This window comes from Cariama cristata, unplaced genomic scaffold (assembly GCF_000690535.1).
Source record: "Cariama cristata isolate BGI_N322 unplaced genomic scaffold, ASM69053v1 scaffold8990, whole genome shotgun sequence".
Lineage (NCBI taxonomy): Eukaryota > Metazoa > Chordata > Aves > Cariamiformes > Cariamidae > Cariama > Cariama cristata.
Window position 1 is genome coordinate 18,665 of NW_009592919.1, and position 17,697 is coordinate 36,361.

Genomic DNA, 17,697 nt, shown 5'->3' on the forward strand with positions numbered 1-17,697 from the left:
TGTTATATCCTGCAAACTAATGGAAGACATTTTCATATCAACTGGTAATTTTACAGTTGTATTGTTCTCTCCCTGGTTCAAGCCTAAGCAGTGTCAACAGGGTTTCCATAACCGACGCCTTGGTGTTCGTAGGCAAATAAGCAAGCAATCCCACTCACTCTCCCTGCTGTAGGAGGCATGCAATGCCAACAGAAGTCACACACAGTAAACATACATCTCCAATTTAAAAAGAAAAAAAAAAGAAAAATCCAAATGAGTATTGCCATGACAGAAATCTACCAATAACTATAATGCTAATTGTAGTTGCTTTTCTGATGAAAGTCCCATTGCAGTATTTGAGTTTATGCACAACCAACATCCCGAGACAAGCAGTACGCAAGACATGGGCCTGGAGGTTTTACACTTTCAAAGCAAAACCAAGGCGGCTCAGACAACAGACCATTTGCAAAAGTGTTTTTTCAGCAAGCAGTATCTACTGGCAGACTGTCTGCCCTTGTTCTCTCTCCTCACGGAGCAGCGGCAACGACTGGTACACAAGCTTTTTTAATGAGCAATGGCTGACAGTCAAGTTTTCTGAACGTTGCTCATTACCAACTTGTCTTTGAAGTGGGAGAGTTTCTCTTTTTCCTGTGTAACAGAGGATGGTATCCATCCAAAAGTTTAATTATTTTTGAACGTTATTAAGCTCTTCAGATTAGCTATCATATGGCACCGAGCTCCACAGGTTAGCAAGACCTTATGTAAGGAATAAGGAAGTAGTTTTTAATTAATGTTCAGGGTATTGAATGTCCCTCTGTTCTTGATTTGTGGTCAAAATAAACACTGCCCACCTTGCTTCCTGTGAATTATTAATTATGGAATATACATATCCTCACAAACTCATTCCTACCTGATTCTGATTTTTCCAATACTAGTAGAAATCTTTCCCTTCTATTTTTAAATGGATGACGAGAATTTAGCAGTGTGCTTCAGCCCAACGCTACTTCTGTTTTTTTGGGCGCTCTTTGCATGTTGGAAGCATGAGACTGAAACACTACCCACTGCTCCAAGCCGGAGGACTTGTCTCAACACACAGCTGCAGCTACATTAGAAGCTACTACAGAATAAAAACCTTTCCACAGCATACACAAGCTTGCCCACGTCTTGGCTTGGGCTGCGTGTCAGACTGCTGGGTGCCCACCCTCCTTGGGATCCCAAGAGAATACCACAAGTCTTCTCTTCTATTCAGCTACTTCAATAATTTTGAACCAATCTCAAGTTTTACACAACTCATACCATTCAGCTACTATCAAATTATTCAAATTTATGAAAAAGTATATTTAACAGTTGTGCAAAGATTAGAATCTTAAAACATACCTAGTATTACTTGTGGCATTCTGAAAACCAGAGAGCCTTACTTTCAAAGCGTTTAAGAAATTTATTACACAGTCATTTCTTTATTCATTAATGTTAATCGGCACAGATGCGCACAGCTCAATTTTCCTTCACAGCAGCTGTACTGCTTTGCCCCTGCTGTGTTAAGTTCGTTAACAATTATGTTTAATTTGACTCGCTTGGTTATAATAAAATAAGGCTGTGGATCTAGCAACCAGGTTTATGTTTGGGTTTTTTTCCCAGTATAAATCCAACAGTCCAATTATTTTTGAACCACACTAAGCTCTTCTGTTTAGATATCATAGGGCACTGAGCCCCAGAGGTTAGCAAGATACTATGTAAGAAAGCATTCAGATCATCCTCCCCCAGTTTTTGAAGATACAAATTCCATTTATGGCAACCTCATTTTCTAACTGGTTTTAATTAGAATATTTTTTTTACAGTAGCAGCTTCACCAAGCTCCTTCAGTACACTTAGAATGGTTACTGCTCCACTTCCCACTAATATGAATCACCAGTTTATTCTAGTATGTCAACTTTAGTAAGCCTGTCATTGACACTTCATGACACTTCAGTGTCAATGACACTTCATTTTTTAAAACCAAAAAAGACTTCCCCAACAGATTCCATAAGGAATTCTGAAGGAAGACACCAGGTCTCAGAAGTCCTTATCCTTCCAAATTGTTCTCTTAAATGCATTATGAGCAATCCAGGGAACTAATTTTGCCAAAGTTCTGCTCCCAAAACAGTTAAGGTTTAGACTGGTTAGAATTTCTCTTTTAGTCTCTATGTATCCAACAACAGGATAAATAAAGAATCTCGAAGATCCACTGCCCAGCAAAAGAATGTAAGTATAAGGGAAAAATAAAAAAAGTGGAAGTTAGAAAGCATGGAACTATACATACAGGTACATAGCTTCTGGAAGGCTGGGTCACTCCAGAGAAATAAGGCATTTCTTCCTAATAACATTCTGAGTTCCTACCTCTCCACCATGTCCTCCACAATCCTGAAACATTTGACCTCTAAAGAGAAATTTCATCTTGCTAAGTAAAACCTACTGGCCAAGCAACTTTCATTGTGTACCGAGTCTCTGAGGTATCAGTTTCTAATCTAATGTACTGAGTGATCTTTGCTTTTCTTTCTCTCTTTATAAAACAAATAATCAGGGGATACAAAGTCCTTTGCCTTATTTAGAAAGCTCATTTTTGATTAAAAAAAACCCCAACCAACAACAAAAAGCCTACCCTAATTATTTTCCTCTCCTCTTCCTTCATTAAACCCAGACCGAAACTTGGAGACACACAAGGAATCTCAGAGAAGTTCTGGGGAGGGAGGGAGTAATGTGGTAACTGCAATAAAGCAGTAACAGAGATAAGAGAACCCCCATAAGACATGCCCCCGTTTGAAGGACACAACATTCATTGGAGAATCTCTGTTTCCTATTGATTGTGGACAGGACCCATCTCACCTGCTGCCATTTAAAGGTCAAACAGCTCGTCACTGGAGAGCAATCATCCCATGCAGCTTAGCCACCGCATTTAGGGTGGGATGAACCACCAACAGACATACCTGTCTCTCCTCAGCTATCACTGAGGGAGCAGAGACACTTTACTGCTTTGTTTTTAGACACCATGAATTAGGCAAGATGAAGCCCACTTTTAAACACCCTATTACTGCAGATACTGTATAAAAAAAAACAAAACCCAACTTGCATAAGAGGTGTTTACAGCAATAACGGCAACATCTCTATGCAGAGTATTTTGCTCCTGAAAGCAAAAATAAATTTTCAGCTGAATCTGTATCTCAATATTTGGCATGGACTTTCCTGGTTAACACTTGTAGCATATAGAAGAGCCTTCACTGTTAATTGCACAATTAACAGCTCAGACACTCTACTTTCACACCAAACCCTATTTAACCGTTTCTGATAGGACTCTATCCATGAGTGGGAATCATCTGTTCAATTTTATCCAATGTATCAATTATTTATATAGGAAAGGGTTTGGAAGAGAACACTGCCAATTAAAAATACTAAGAAATGTTACTAAGACAGACCTGAAATCCAAACACCAATCACACAAGTGAACAGCAACACATACAGGTATCAGTGACAAACCCAAGACATCAGCCCTTCCATTCAAACGGCATTTTGAACATTAAGATTTTGGAGATTGTAGCTCCAAGATATCCCAGTGGACTATCTTTCTGTGCGCAGAATATATTATACTACAACAGTGGTGGTTCAGCTTGGTGCAGACCAAGGCAGGAGCACTTCCTTCACTCGATTCCTAAGCACTCGAGGACACCCAGAAATGAAGGACCGGACTCACAGTGCAACCTTGGCACTAGTCACAAAGCAGAGAGGACAATGAGGAGGAGGAGACAGTTGACACGCTACTGCCATCCAACCTCATCACCTACGGCCACACTGCTTAGCTAAGATATCAAAGACTAAAATTCAGATCCTTCCTCTGCAATATTCACAGCTAAGCCCAAATTTCCGTCTCCCATCATTCATGTAAAGAGTCCTAACAATGGGAGTTTGGGCCGTCTCTTGCTAGAGATATTCTGCTTTGTATCAGTTAGCTGAATACTTGGTGGCACCCTGAAACAGTAATTCTACAGCCTACAACATTTGGATGAGAAAAGGGAAACAGGTTCCAGCCTGCTGTGATTAAAATCAGTGACAATGAACTGTACCGCAAGACTGCAGCACTCATGCTAGAAACAAATTTGTAACAAAGAATTTCCTATCCCAGTAACTGAAGACCAAAGTTTAAGTTTCGACCCTAATTCAGCCAAAGAGGAAATGAGATTCACGCATCCCATGAAGGTGCTGTATGGGACAACCTCCCACACAGTTATCATCTGTTAGCAGCACCAAATACTTGACATTTAGGAATGCCCAAAACAGTATTTCAGTGATTGCAATTTTTGGTGGAGGTGGTTGAGGGGAGGAGAGCCAGAGGGGGTAAAATTAAGCTACTCCCACTCTACTCTTGAAATACACAACTTCCTGAAAAATCTTTGTTCTCTGACTGGGTATCCAGGACTTGTATGCAAGCAACCTACTCAGTAAGAACTGAAAAAGAAGTTGTGCCACAGTAGAAACCAGTGCTCTATCTGGGCAAAGGTAACGCTTTACTGCAGGAAAATTTACAAAGTAAAGGGTGAAGAATTCATGTGTTTTAATTAATTGTTTTATTATCAGGGAAGCCATTCTTTCAATGCAATGCATTCATTTTAGTATAAATCTGTGTACTCTGTCCCAATTTTCACATGGGAATTTTAAAATAGATTCCCAAACCCAAATTCCAATCTTTTTGGAAAACAAAACAAAACAAAAAAACCCAACAAAAAACAGACCACCACCACAAAAAACCCCAAACCAAACCAAACCACAAACCCCCCCAACACACTGAAACCAGAACAACACACAGATGAAATTATTCAGGCTGGAAAGGACCGCAGGAGGAAGCACCTTGAAGGAATGAGTGGACAGGCTACTAATGAAAGAGGGCAGAGTAATGCAGAAAAGCACGATACAATCTATCCATCCGCTAGCCTGCAGTCGTGCTATGAAACACAAGATTCACCTGCACAGCACTAACACGGACATCCACGACTCCCGCACACTTCCACAGTTGTTATGGAAAAAGGGAACAGGCGGAGAGGAGACAGTGTGAGACAGTGGCTGCAAAAAACAGCTAGGAGGGGAATGGGGGGAACATGTGAGGGAGGAATAAATTTCTATGGAGGTCCCAACTACAATCACAGGACATCGAATCAGCTGTGGAAGTCCTCATAGAGCAGCCACCCTGAGGCAGGAGGAGCAGGTAGCAGCGGTACCCTCACGGCGAGCACCCACAGCCTCCTGCAAGGCTCTGCGGTCAGTCTGGACTTCTCCACCCACGTCCGTGAGCCAGCAATAACACACATCTCCTGTTTACTCTGCCTGCATACAACAGCATACAAGCTGGTTCTCCACGACTCCTTGGAAGAGACAATTATGCACAGTTTTGCCCACACCTGATTCAGACACACTTTTCAGCTTTTTTAATTAGATGTGGATTGGCAGCTGAATGCCTGTGATGACTTTTAATATATTATTAGTTGTATCACTACTTGTGTTTTTCATGATGAACTGGTTTAGCTACACAATTAATTTTGGCATTTGGTGTTTGCAAAGGGAAGAATCAGGAAATTAGAGCTAGTGGTTTCAATAAAAGACTGAATTTTAATGAAATAAACAGAAAACCACAATAGCAGTATATATAAAGCCACATCTATCCCACAACAGTAATTAATTTTCACTAAGGATGCTGCACCATCAACGAACACTGCATTTCCTAGGTCCCTTCAAGAGTCATGTCTTGGCCTACTCTCAGCACAACTCCTTACCCATGTGCTCAAAAAGAAGTTCAAGCTTCAGCACGCCGTAATAGTGGATAGCACTGACCATGATGACATTCAGACATTTGAGGAAGCAGTATAACCTTGCCTTCAGCCCACCAGAAGTGTGCTCTACTGCAACCCGCAAATGCCAAGTATGTAATTACATTCTCTGGTTTGGTAGAGACATGCAAATGTGCATAACCTGGCACTGGTTACATCTCATACAAGCTTAAATAATCAAAACGGAGTGGCAGCCCCTTTTACAAAGCACCCTCGACTGAAACCTCGGATCAGAAACTGCTGTTGAAATGCCACCTATAATTGCTTGTATTTTCCGCATGGATGCTGCTCTCTTCCAACTATCCTAAATCCATGGTTTTGTCTGGAACAGAGAGATAAAAGGGAAGAAATAGCCAAAATTTCCCTGTAAATGCTGCAGCTCAAAGCATTTCTGCACACCTCCCTCCCCAAGGTGCCCAGGAGGAAGAAATAAGTTCCACTCCAACACACTGCAAATCAATTCCTACAAATAGGCACTGAAAGCCCTAGGAAGCATTTCTGCATTCCTTGCTTCAAGTTTGGATAAATGCAGAGTTAGCAGGGACTCAGCTGCAACAGAGGTCGGGATGCAGCTCTGTGGCAGAGATGCTTGGAAAATGGCCTTGGCAAGCAGAAGTTTGTAATCTTGCACAGCTAGAGGTAGGCAAATATCCCAAGCACAGGCTGTGCTCGAGGCTACAGTCAGGCCTGGCGGGGAGAAAAGCTTCCCTAAATATACTCTATTTGACACAGGAGGTTTTGAAAAAACATTAAAAATGGAGTTCCACTGTTTAAGATTCTTCATGTTGGAGCCACACTTTCAGTAACTAGTTGTTTTTTTTTTTATTTACTCACTGGTAGAAACAAGCAGTTAACTCTGAAACTTGCTTTCATTAGTTCCTACAAACTGATCCAAGAACTCCTCCTTTCAAAGCTCAGCTATGTCAATCAAAATCTCTCTTTGTGGACAAGATTTATATAAATCACCTTCAACTAGCCTAATTGCCCGAGTTTCACTTTATATATTCCTGTATGCATAACTATCACTAGCTCATTAATCCCTCCACTAAGCTCTCAAACCTCACATATGAAACGACCACCACTCCTACTACTTGAACGAAGAGTCACATAACAGAGACAAATACCCTTTCTTCGAAACAAACAGCTTCTTTATCTCATAGTTTATGCTCCATTTAATTGAACTGGGTCTTCTGTCTTTCAACTGTAGTACCACATGCTAGGCCCTGTTTTCCAAAACAGCTTTTCAGGTGCACAGGAAAATACTTCATTTAAGCCAAGCAGAGGGTGATAAGGACTTTCAAAGAGTACACCACTACATCATCACGCTCATTAAATGCTTCGGGAAATGTTAAAAGCTGTTGTTACAACTAACAAAGCTAAGAAACTGTAGATGCAAGCTAATCAAAACTGTTCTATCTTAAAAAAAAAAAAAGAAAAAAAAGAGAATGGTCCACTTGTAGATTCCGTCTTTGAATTCAAAGTACATCACTTGCTGTCAAACTTGGCGGGAAACTGCAGCTAACAGTTTCTTAGTATCTGCCTCAATCATACGCTAAATTCTTAAAGAAGCAACATAATCAAAAGTAATGCCTGAACATAAGGAACACAAGAAAACAAAAGCAAAAGCCCCTGAAATACCATCCTAGTTACGCAAAAAACCAGAGCACTCATTTTTAGCTATCCCCTCCAAATTCATGATCAACCAGACACCACCTGAGAAGCTACATTTATACACTTCCATTCCTAAACACATCCAAATCCAGTTTAAGCAATAACCCTGTTTACTCCAATCCAAAGTAAAAAAAAAAAGTCTACATTGGAATAAAGGCAGGCACTAAGTTTTCTCATGCAGTCTCATCCACTGAACATTTGCACTCACAAAGCAAATTCTACAAGGTTTCCAATTTATGGTTGATTTTGTTAATGTTAGATTTGGCTTAAGATATTCATGGTCAGCTGTTGGCATCTTATGTTAAAATAAAACAAATAAACATAAACTTAAAATGAACTCTGGAATTTATCACTGCCTATTTCTTTTTAGGGTTTCTAGCTGAATGATGCTCAGAAGGAGTTGAAAAGGTATCCAATTCCAGCGTTTTGCTGGAAAATGCTTTTAAGTATCAAATCGAGTTAAACAACAATATAAGCCTGCACACAGAAAGCAAATAAACATCCCACTTCACTGAATGACTTTCATCAAGATCCATTACATATATTAGAAAATAAATTCTGCTTGCAAGCTGCATAAATCTGTATTTAAGGTCCTGTTAGCATATTTTCAAACACTGTTTTTCTAATCAAGACATTTGTGAGGAATCCACAGAATACTAATAGTTCTTAGCACAAGCAGCAATAGTTCTTAGCACAACCAAGAGGATCTCTCTGCCTCGAGCTGGCGTTCCCAAGCTTTATCCACATCAGTACCACCATCACAGAGGAAGAACTGCATTCCACCCCAGCAACTGCCTCATCTTAGGTGAAGACGTCCACAAACTCTGATTTTCATCGGGCTGTTTGAAAGCAATGAGGCTTGGCTAGTGAGAGAGGAGTTTTTCACTGAGTACTACTTGTGGTATATGCATCAATACTGGAGGTTGGGTGAGGGCTGAGAGAAACACAGTTTACACACATCCTCACAGTGAGTGCACGTACATGTCCTCTGGTTTTTGTCTCTGCAGAATCACAGGCACAAGATCCCATCTAGCTCACCTCCTCCTAGCTGAGGGCTGAGACCAGAAAGCGGCATGTCCTCACTGCTACATTAGTTCCCTAGGAACCGCTGAATCCCCACAGCAAGAACCTCCAGAGCATTCTCCAGAGGGTATCAACAGGGCTGGAAGCAAATGCAAGTGACACACACTGAAGAATTAACCTTCTGGTAAATAATTCTTCTGCTAACTTGAGTTGGTATGAGCACTGACTCCAAAGAGTAACACATGCTGTTGTTCATATTCGTACACGGTGGTAGGTACTACAGACAATACTACTCATCTATCAACTGCGGCATTAGCCTGGGATGCTTCTCAGGTGTCTTATACTTGGTACAAACAGAACCTGGGGGACTGCTCAGATATCAAGAGGAAAATGCTCCTCAAGGTCCGCAGTAGCAGATCTAGCTTTAACAGGCCGCTATGACAACAAAAGGTGGCTCTGTACTCTGTAGTTCTCTTGACCTTGCAAAAACTAGTGCAGATAGTGTACTGAAGCACCTGGTCCCATTCTCACAGTTTATTAAGGCTGTGAAGTGTTGCCTAAATCCCAAAGACATGAGGCTTGAAAGGGGGAAATTAATCCAATTAACCAAAAACTAACACAGAAAGGCGGATACCTCAGTTGAGGTGGAACTGAGAATCCACCTGAAAGAGAAAATTTCCAATGGGCTCTGTCTAGGCATACTCAATGGAGCTGAACCATTACAACGCCCAGACCTCTCCCACCCTTTGCTAGACATTAACTACAGCCAAGACATTTCCACACAACCTTAAGATGATGTCACTAGCGGTAGAAAATGAGATTTCTGAAATTTATATCCCAACAGATAGCAGAGATCTTTAAGGGCAAATGACTGGCTGAGGGTAGCATTGCAGGGCGAGGGGGTTGCGGGGAGAGAAAGAGCAGCAACAATAGGGAGAAATGGCAGCTGGATAGGGCCTCAGCCAAAAGAACCCAGGCTGGTATTCAGGACATTCTCTCAGAGCTAAAACAAAGATTGAGAATTGAGCAAGAGGAACAAATACGTGGTTTGAGAACCCAGTCAATTTTACCATGTAATCTGAGTTACGCAGAGCCATGCTTGCTATTAATCACTACCTGTCTTACAGGAGGGAAGCAAGGATGCTCTACTGAAAACAGCAATCTAACTTTGCTGCTGCTAAACAAAACACAGCAAGCCTGGAGTGGCAGAGTCCAGGATTTGGTGCTACCGCTTCAGGGAGGCAAGGAACTCTGCAAAGCAAAGATGATTCCAACGTCAAAGTCTTACTGCAGTTAAGGATAGGGCTCTTCATAAGCGTGAATTCTTTTCTCTACTTGATCCAACAGTAACTACTATTCCACCGACAATTCTGTATCAGTTCATTTGAGCACAAAGCCAGTTAACGTACCCATTAAAGATCCACCAAACTCAGACGCAGGAAATTTGACAGGAACATCACATTCATGCCAGAAGGAATAGGGGAAAGGAGATGACAAGAGGCTGGAAACTGATAAAGGACACAGGCAGTTACAGGCTCAGCTAACTGCTAGGCAGCAGCAGCATGCAGAACATCCTGGAGCACTAGGCAGCATCATCTCCTCTCGCAGAGGGCTATGCAAAGATTATAATATTATTTCCGAAGTCCTCTCAGGAGCTGCACTAAACACCCTGCAGGAGAGGAACTTGGTTCTCTCACAAACCTGAGGAACAACTCTTGAAGGTAAGGTACAGGTGGGAATTCCCCTACTTCCAAGCCTCAGGTTACAAGAAAAATCAGATCAGAGTAAACCAGAAGTGCAAACATCCTTGGAACGGCTGAATGAAGAATGCTGTGGTGGGTAGATACGATAGGGACATAATATTGCTGCTGTGTGAAAAAAGAACATCCAATAGCTTTGGAAATACGCCGCTTCTAAGCACTGACAGAGGACAGTTGTAGGGACCTCAGCCTTGCTTCCACATGGCAGCTAAACTCTTTCTCAACCAAGTCTAAACGAGCAGCAGCAGCATACCAACTGCAGTGAATTCCTGGAGGTAACGGCACAGTTGTCTCTGGCCAAAATCAATCACGGATGCTGAAAGGGAAAAACAGATGGCCTGATGTTGCCTACAAGGAAGCTGGCTGTGGTGGCTAAGTTCCACACCAGATGTGGTAACAGCATTTCAGAAGCTTGAAGCAGAATGGGGAGCAGAGATGCTTCAATCCGCACACTCCAGAGCTGAGAAGTGGAGCAGAAATGTGGTTTTGTTTCCTTCTTTTGAAGAGAAATAGCTTGGACTGCTTGTTTGCTCCAGAGTTGGAGGGTCTAACCAGGCCAAGACGAGGATTGCCATATCTGCATGGGATATCTGCACAACTATTAGGACACAACAAATGCTTTCTTTAGGAGATTTACAGCTGGACTTCATGATCTTAAAGGTTCTTTCCAACCTAAATGATTCTAGGATTCGACAATTCTGTGATTTTTCTGAAGCTGCAGCTCCTGATCCTGCAAACTCATGGCTAGAAAGCTCTGACAGACCATCAGCTCTCACCCAGGCAACTGAGGAACGTCATGCGAGGATTTTGGCACAGACCCACACAAGTGGCGTATGAGAGAGGGACATAACTTGCAGGGTGGCTTCTTGTAACAGGACTTGTACATGGAATTACAGGCAAAACCTGACAATTACAGGAAGCCAACAAGGAAAAAAAAAAATCCAAGGAAACTGATCACAGGGTGCTTCTTTTCCATCACACTATTGAAAGGAGCTGAAATGTCACAGTGCACACACTACAGGCATTAAGCACGAGGGAGGCAGGTGACACAGTAAAGGTGCTGTGGAAGCAAAGCAGTCTTTGGTCTGGAGAGAGAAGATGCACCATCTGGTCAACAAGTACTTGGGCTATTCCACAATAAAACACTGTCCATGGGCCATATACCAGAAATTGCTGGTTACTGCATTAGTATCTTAATTTCTCAATGTTCAGAGGAGAGAAGCAGCCCAAACACATGACTGTTTAGACAACCACATTCATTGGCAACACGCTGGCACAAGACTGACAAGAACTGACAGAAGAACAGCATTAGAGAGGTGACAGATCACTACGCCTCAGCACTTTAACAGGGCAGGAAGAAGAGGGGAAGCTCTCTTCCACCGTCACTGCCTCTCCGATACAAACCCCTGGCCACACTAATGTACGTCTCAGCCCTGTGTTCATATGACAGCATGCTGAGGTTAGCTTAAATGGAAAACAGAAAATCATATACCAAGCCAGCCTCCTATAAAAGTTTAAAATAGCAACGCTATCATCACTTGCTTTTTTTCTTGAAGGTGAAGAGTGATACAGAGGGATACAAAGCTTAAAATTTGCTGTTGAAGCAAGAAGGAGACTCAGCCTTTCCTCCGCAGAGAGAAGCACCAGTCTTCCTCAAGCAGGCAACCAGGGTTCACTTGTCCCCAGTTACATGTTAAAAACCCCATGACACTGGGTAACTAATGAACACTCACATAATTACAGTGAGGACAAAGAACTTGAGCTTCAATGTGACTTGAAATTAATAAGGTCAGATCCACAGCTCATATGAACGTGGCCTGAGATTTTAGCATGAAGTAACTTCCAAATGCCTTGTCTTCATTGGCTGGGTTTGTTTCTTTAACTTCAAGCTAGCTCACACAGGACAGCCGGGCTGAAGTAAAAGTATGCTTGCAATTCACTAAGAAAGCAAAATTATTTTTAGTAATGATGAAAAAAAAAACAAACAAAAAACAATCAAGGAATCTTCCAGATACTTCTGCAACACAGACAACATTGACAGACATTTATAAAACCCAGATGGAATTCTGATACAAAAGAAGCTTATGTTAGATATCTTAGATATTCTAAACGAATTCTTACTTTCTTATGTTTAAAGTTGTTTTCATTTAGAAAAAACAACTGATTTTTTTTAAAAAATGAAGAAAAAAAGAAAAATCATTGCCCACAATTTTTTTCTGTAAAAAGATTGCTGGAAAAATGTTTTCAAAAAAGAACAAAATCTCTGTTGAAATTTTTCATTCAGAATAGAATTTGATTTGTTGATCAGCTGTAATAAATTTTTTTTCTTTCTTTCTGAATCCATGCTCTTTTACTAGTTTTGTACCTCTATACCATAAACCAAACATTTTTGGGAAGCAGGAGAATTAAAGAAGCTAAGAGCTCCAATAGCAACTTTCTCTAACAAAAGCCTAGCAAAACCACCCTCCATAGCAATCAGGGTAATCTAAACTACTTGGATAGTGTGGTCTCCAGTCTCTTGGCTCCCCTGTTTTGCCATTTCACTGGGTAACTCTCAACATTTCTGTAAATTATATTAATTCCACTTGTTAGTACCACTAATTAATTCAGTAATACTTCCCAGGAAAAAAACCCCACAAACTAAATTGTCCAAAATTAGATTGACATTAGACTGAGAGATATACTTTGAACATATAAAGATGTGTTGACAGTAATACAAGACATCATCTGGAAGACAGTGTTAAGTACATATTATTTAGAGTACAGAACCATCTAAGCTCCTGTTTTCAGCTCTCTGCTAAGGCTTGACAGGAAATAGGATTACCTCTTTATCCAGAGCAGAAACCTGCAACATTTTATAATTAAGAGTATTATTTCTTATTGCAAGGGGACACAGTCCCTGTTCTTTGGTACCTCTCCTGATACAAGTTGTCAAATACGGTTCCAAAAATCAGGAACTGAAATTTCTATTTATGTTCTTACAGTACAGGTGCTTTCCACCTAAGAAAACACAGAGCCCTTTATCTAGAGATGCCACCATCTATTTCTTAATTAGCAACTTTCACAATCAAGACGAAAGCAAATCAAAATAACCATACGGGTGCCTAAAATTCAGACTGATGCTTACAGGTTAATAAGACCATGACTAACAACTGTAATTTTCAGTCAACAACAATATGTTACTTAGTAACCTCATCAAAAACATTTGTGTAATCATGTAAAAGACAGGAAATTGCTTAATAAAATGCAACATAAAGACACAGAATAAAATATCAGTATACACATTACCTTAGCGTTCTCAAGTAGAACTTCATCTCTACCTAAGCCAGGTCCTATGACAACCGAGTGCAGCCGTGGTAACCACTTTTCCACCTCATGAACAGCATTGGGACTATCACTAAATGGAATTGGGAAAAAAAAGACAAGTTTAAAAATGGCTTCATTTTACTATACTATTTAGAATCCCAGTCGAAGATGCAAGATAGAAAGAGCTATTTCCTGTCTTGATTGTCAGGCAATTTTATCCTTGAAACTACCAAAAATCTGTGACCCAGGAAATATGGGATGGTTGTCCAAACAGCTAAAATGAAACATTTCTCTCGATTCATTCCTTAGGGCATACCACATAAAAATGAGGTGGCAATTGCAAGTATCCACTGTGCTTGTTACAAAACAAAAAAATAAAACCCAAGCAGGAAACCAATAATACTTACAGTCTCTCACAATTCCCTATTTAATGCTTCTTTGCAGAGATTACACCTTGGAGAGAGAGCTACCATCTTGCAGGTATATATTGCAGTTTGCTGGAAATGATGCCATTATTTATTACCCTGCATGGCAAAATGACAAATCTACTCATATGCTTTTTTGTCAGTTGCTTCGTAAGCATTTGTTCTAACTGAATTATGGCCCAACTGACCCCCTTCCCCAACAGAAGAATCACGCTATTCAGAAAGCATGTTATCTACTTGTAATGCTTAAGATTTCTGTGGTATTCAGGTTTTGTCTACGCTGGAAAGATGATGAGAAAATCCACTGCCAAACATAGCTGCCACAATACAGCATTCAGCCGCTGACCAGAAGTGTTTATTTTGTTCTGATTATTTTGTTGTATAAATAGGTCAGAATATTTTGAAAGCATTGCCCAACAATGTCAGTTAATCCTTACTGACGGTACCAAGGGAAAATTTAGCCTCTCTCCCTCTCTCCCCACCTCTGACATAAGTGAGGACAATAAATGAACTTGAAGCATGGGGGAATAAAACTCCCTATAAGCTAAGCAAGGAGGTACTATTTGATAGTATTACTCAGAATATTTTGCGCTTGCAATACTCCAACAAAGCTCTATTATTACGGATGAAAGCCCTCGCATGTTTTTCATAACCAACAGCTGTACTGATGGAACACACCGCTTGGGAACAAGTGTTTAGCTCGCGTCTGGCAGAATCAGCAAATTCCGTGAGGATTTCTGCAAGTGCCAGGCAGGAGCCCAAAGCTTGTGCAGCTGCACGGAGCGAGGCGGCCCGCTCAAGGCCGCAGGGACGCGGTGCCTCGCGCCTGGCCGCAGCCCAGCGGCCCCTCCACCCACAATGGCCGCTCCAGAAAGGCCCGGCTGCCGCCGGGCCCGCTCCCCCAAAGGCCCCCGGGCGCCCTGTGCCGACACCACCGCACAGCTCTGGCAGAACAGGGCTGCTGGCTGGACGCGATGACCCGCTGCAAGGGCGAGGGGGACAACGAACCTCCTGCGTTCGTCCGTGTCCCTGCAGCAGGCCCCTGCTTAGCAGGCTGGAGCTCAACTTCCATGTGAACCAGGCAGGTCCCTCCCTTCTCCTCTAACTCACAAGGAAGCAGCAGTACCTAGAGAATTGCCTAACAGCTCACTTTGGGTTTGGGTTTTTTGTTGGTTTTTTGTTGTCCCTGCACAACCACCTATCGGTTTATGATGTAGATACAAGCTGGAAATAAAAATGATTCAAGAAATATTTAAAACGCCATTAAAAAAAAAACAGTTCTTTTCTATGTGGTAGGTTGAACATGTGAAAAACTGACTGGGAACCAAACTCCAATAAAATGTCACCATTTCTGAATACAGACCACCTTTTTAATTACATGCTGAAACCGATTTTATCTCTAGAACGGCACTATATATCTCAAATATATGTATTTCTCAAATAAATATCTCATGTATATCTGTAGATCATATAGATACAAGAATACTGCTATATATGTAAGGATGTTTGAATGGACTGGATTCAAAATACCTTTTGATACTAGAAGCCAAATACATTAAATAAACGTTCCATTAAATGTAAGCTAATAACAGAGCGATAAATGGTACCATAAGCGCTCTGCTCTTTTACAAATATCTCATGCAAATAATCTCAAGGTAGAAAGTTTGCCAATTTATTTATACTCAGGATTGAAAGAAGATAATTTTGTCTCCAACCCAATTGATAATGTGCACTCTTCAAAACAAAGCCATCTCTTGGGAAATGAACAGTCTAACATTAAGCCATTCCGGCTCACTTTGCCTCTGGTAATAATAAAAACCTACTGTAGAGCTTTTCATCTTCAAAGCATTTTACAAACATTACGTTCACATAACTCCTTTGCAACTTCACATCAAGAAGCAACCCAAGGCATATGAAGGGCCAAGAGATTTAAAATGGTGATAATAACTATCATGTTGCAAAACCAGCTCTAAAAACAAGCTGTAAAATAACTGATGGATTTTGATTCTTCATAAAGAAAGCAGAACAAATACTGCCTCGGAGAAGCATCATGCCAACTTCATTTTAAGATATTCACAATGTTGTGAATGTTCACAACAGCTGTGGTTATGCAGCTAAGGACACCTTACAAGTATCCTGTATCTACAGCTTCTCTGAAAGTGGAAGGGCTATCGTGTCATCTTACAGTTCACTCCCCCACACAGGCATCAAAGTAAGAGCATTTTAAAACTTACAGGGTACAAATGATCAACATGTAACTTTCTTCAGGAAGAGGTGTCACCATGAATGTTCCTGATGATGGGATTTAGCACAAAGACAGCTCTTAACAGCTACGGTCTATACACAACATTTAAACATGCCCAGACAAGTGCTCTGACAGGAGGTCAGCTGGCCTCTACACCCTCAGGCTTCAGAGCAGGTAATGCTCAAGCTGCCTACCAGGCACAGTCCCTGGGCCATGGCAGTTCCTCACCAGTGGAAGAAGTTGGTGGGAGAGGATAGTTGGCACGGGCCAAAAACCTTGCCAAGGATCGTCTGGATAATCCACCAGTACAGCTCTTTATGTTCAGGTATAAATATTCCTTGGCAGTGTTTATTTATTACTACAGAAAAAGCCAATGTGTAGCATTGCTTGCTTGTGGATCAAAACCAGGAAAAAAAAAAATTAATGCTTTGGAGGCACCAGCACAGAACACAAGTCAGGCCCTCAGCTGTTTGCCATGTACTACTCTCCCTTCGTGCCCATTTCTCTGCCTGATTACTAACCTGACTTCAAACCTCTCCATTTAATTATCACCTCCACTGCCCAAGACATGCATGCACAATTGAAATTATCACTGCATTATTAAAAGAAAAGTCTCTAGAAAGGTATGAGCTATGAAGATGTCCCCTTGATCAAAACAGATGCAATCTTCAGGCTTTGACAGAAAGGGATCATATAAGCGGGAAAGTACTGCCTTTAGAGGTGCAGAGCCATACGACAAGCGACTTGGCTTTTTTCCAAAACAGGAATCACAAATGCAATACTCCTCCTCTAACGTATGAAGCTAATATTAATATAAAGAGAAGTCAGAAAATTTCTTGCAAGGCCACAAGAAAACAGCATTTGGACTTCTGAAAAGATGGTAAAAACCTTTGAGAGAGTCTTTGATTAACTAGAAGTCAAGGATTTCCCAAAATAAAGCAAGCTTTTTTGGAAGAGACTGGGAAACAGGCTGGCTTTCCCATTATTTGAAAGCACAAACTCTGCACCACGGACACACACAACAGGAATAATTTGGGAAGCTGAAGTCAAGCAGTAACACCTGTACACATGGAGAGTGAACTACAGTACCATTGTGCAGATGTGTGCAATTAAACATCCTGGTGACAGACCTCAGCTGTAGATTTGCAGGGAATGAACAGATCTTCAAACAGCTACTTAACTTCCAGCTAACCACTACGTGTTACGTGACATGTTATCAGATGCCATTCAGATGAAAATCTCAATTATGACAGCTCACTGTTGTTCAGTGAAGCAACCAACGAACACTTCTCCAAGCCCCAAAAGCTTCCTCAAAGTCTTAGCTTGTCTGGAACACAACCAAAAAAGCTCTGACTGCATACAGAAAAGAACCATCACAGGATAAACATGTAAATAACAACTGCAAGACAACAGAATCATTAACAAGGAAAACCAAAGGA

At 41.2% G+C, this 17,697-nt stretch overlaps 1 protein-coding gene across 1 annotated transcript in view; it reads right to left on the minus strand.

Annotated features, from left to right (window-relative positions):
• CARKD (carbohydrate kinase domain containing) overlaps nucleotides 1-17,697 on the minus strand; it is a 46,099-nt gene that overhangs the window by 12,174 nt on the left and 16,228 nt on the right. Inside the window, exon 5 of the mRNA XM_009701733.1 lies at nucleotides 13,571-13,679. Within this exon, the coding sequence (XP_009700035.1) occupies nucleotides 13,571-13,679 (109 nt within the window). The remainder of the gene's footprint in view (nucleotides 1-13,570; nucleotides 13,680-17,697) is intronic.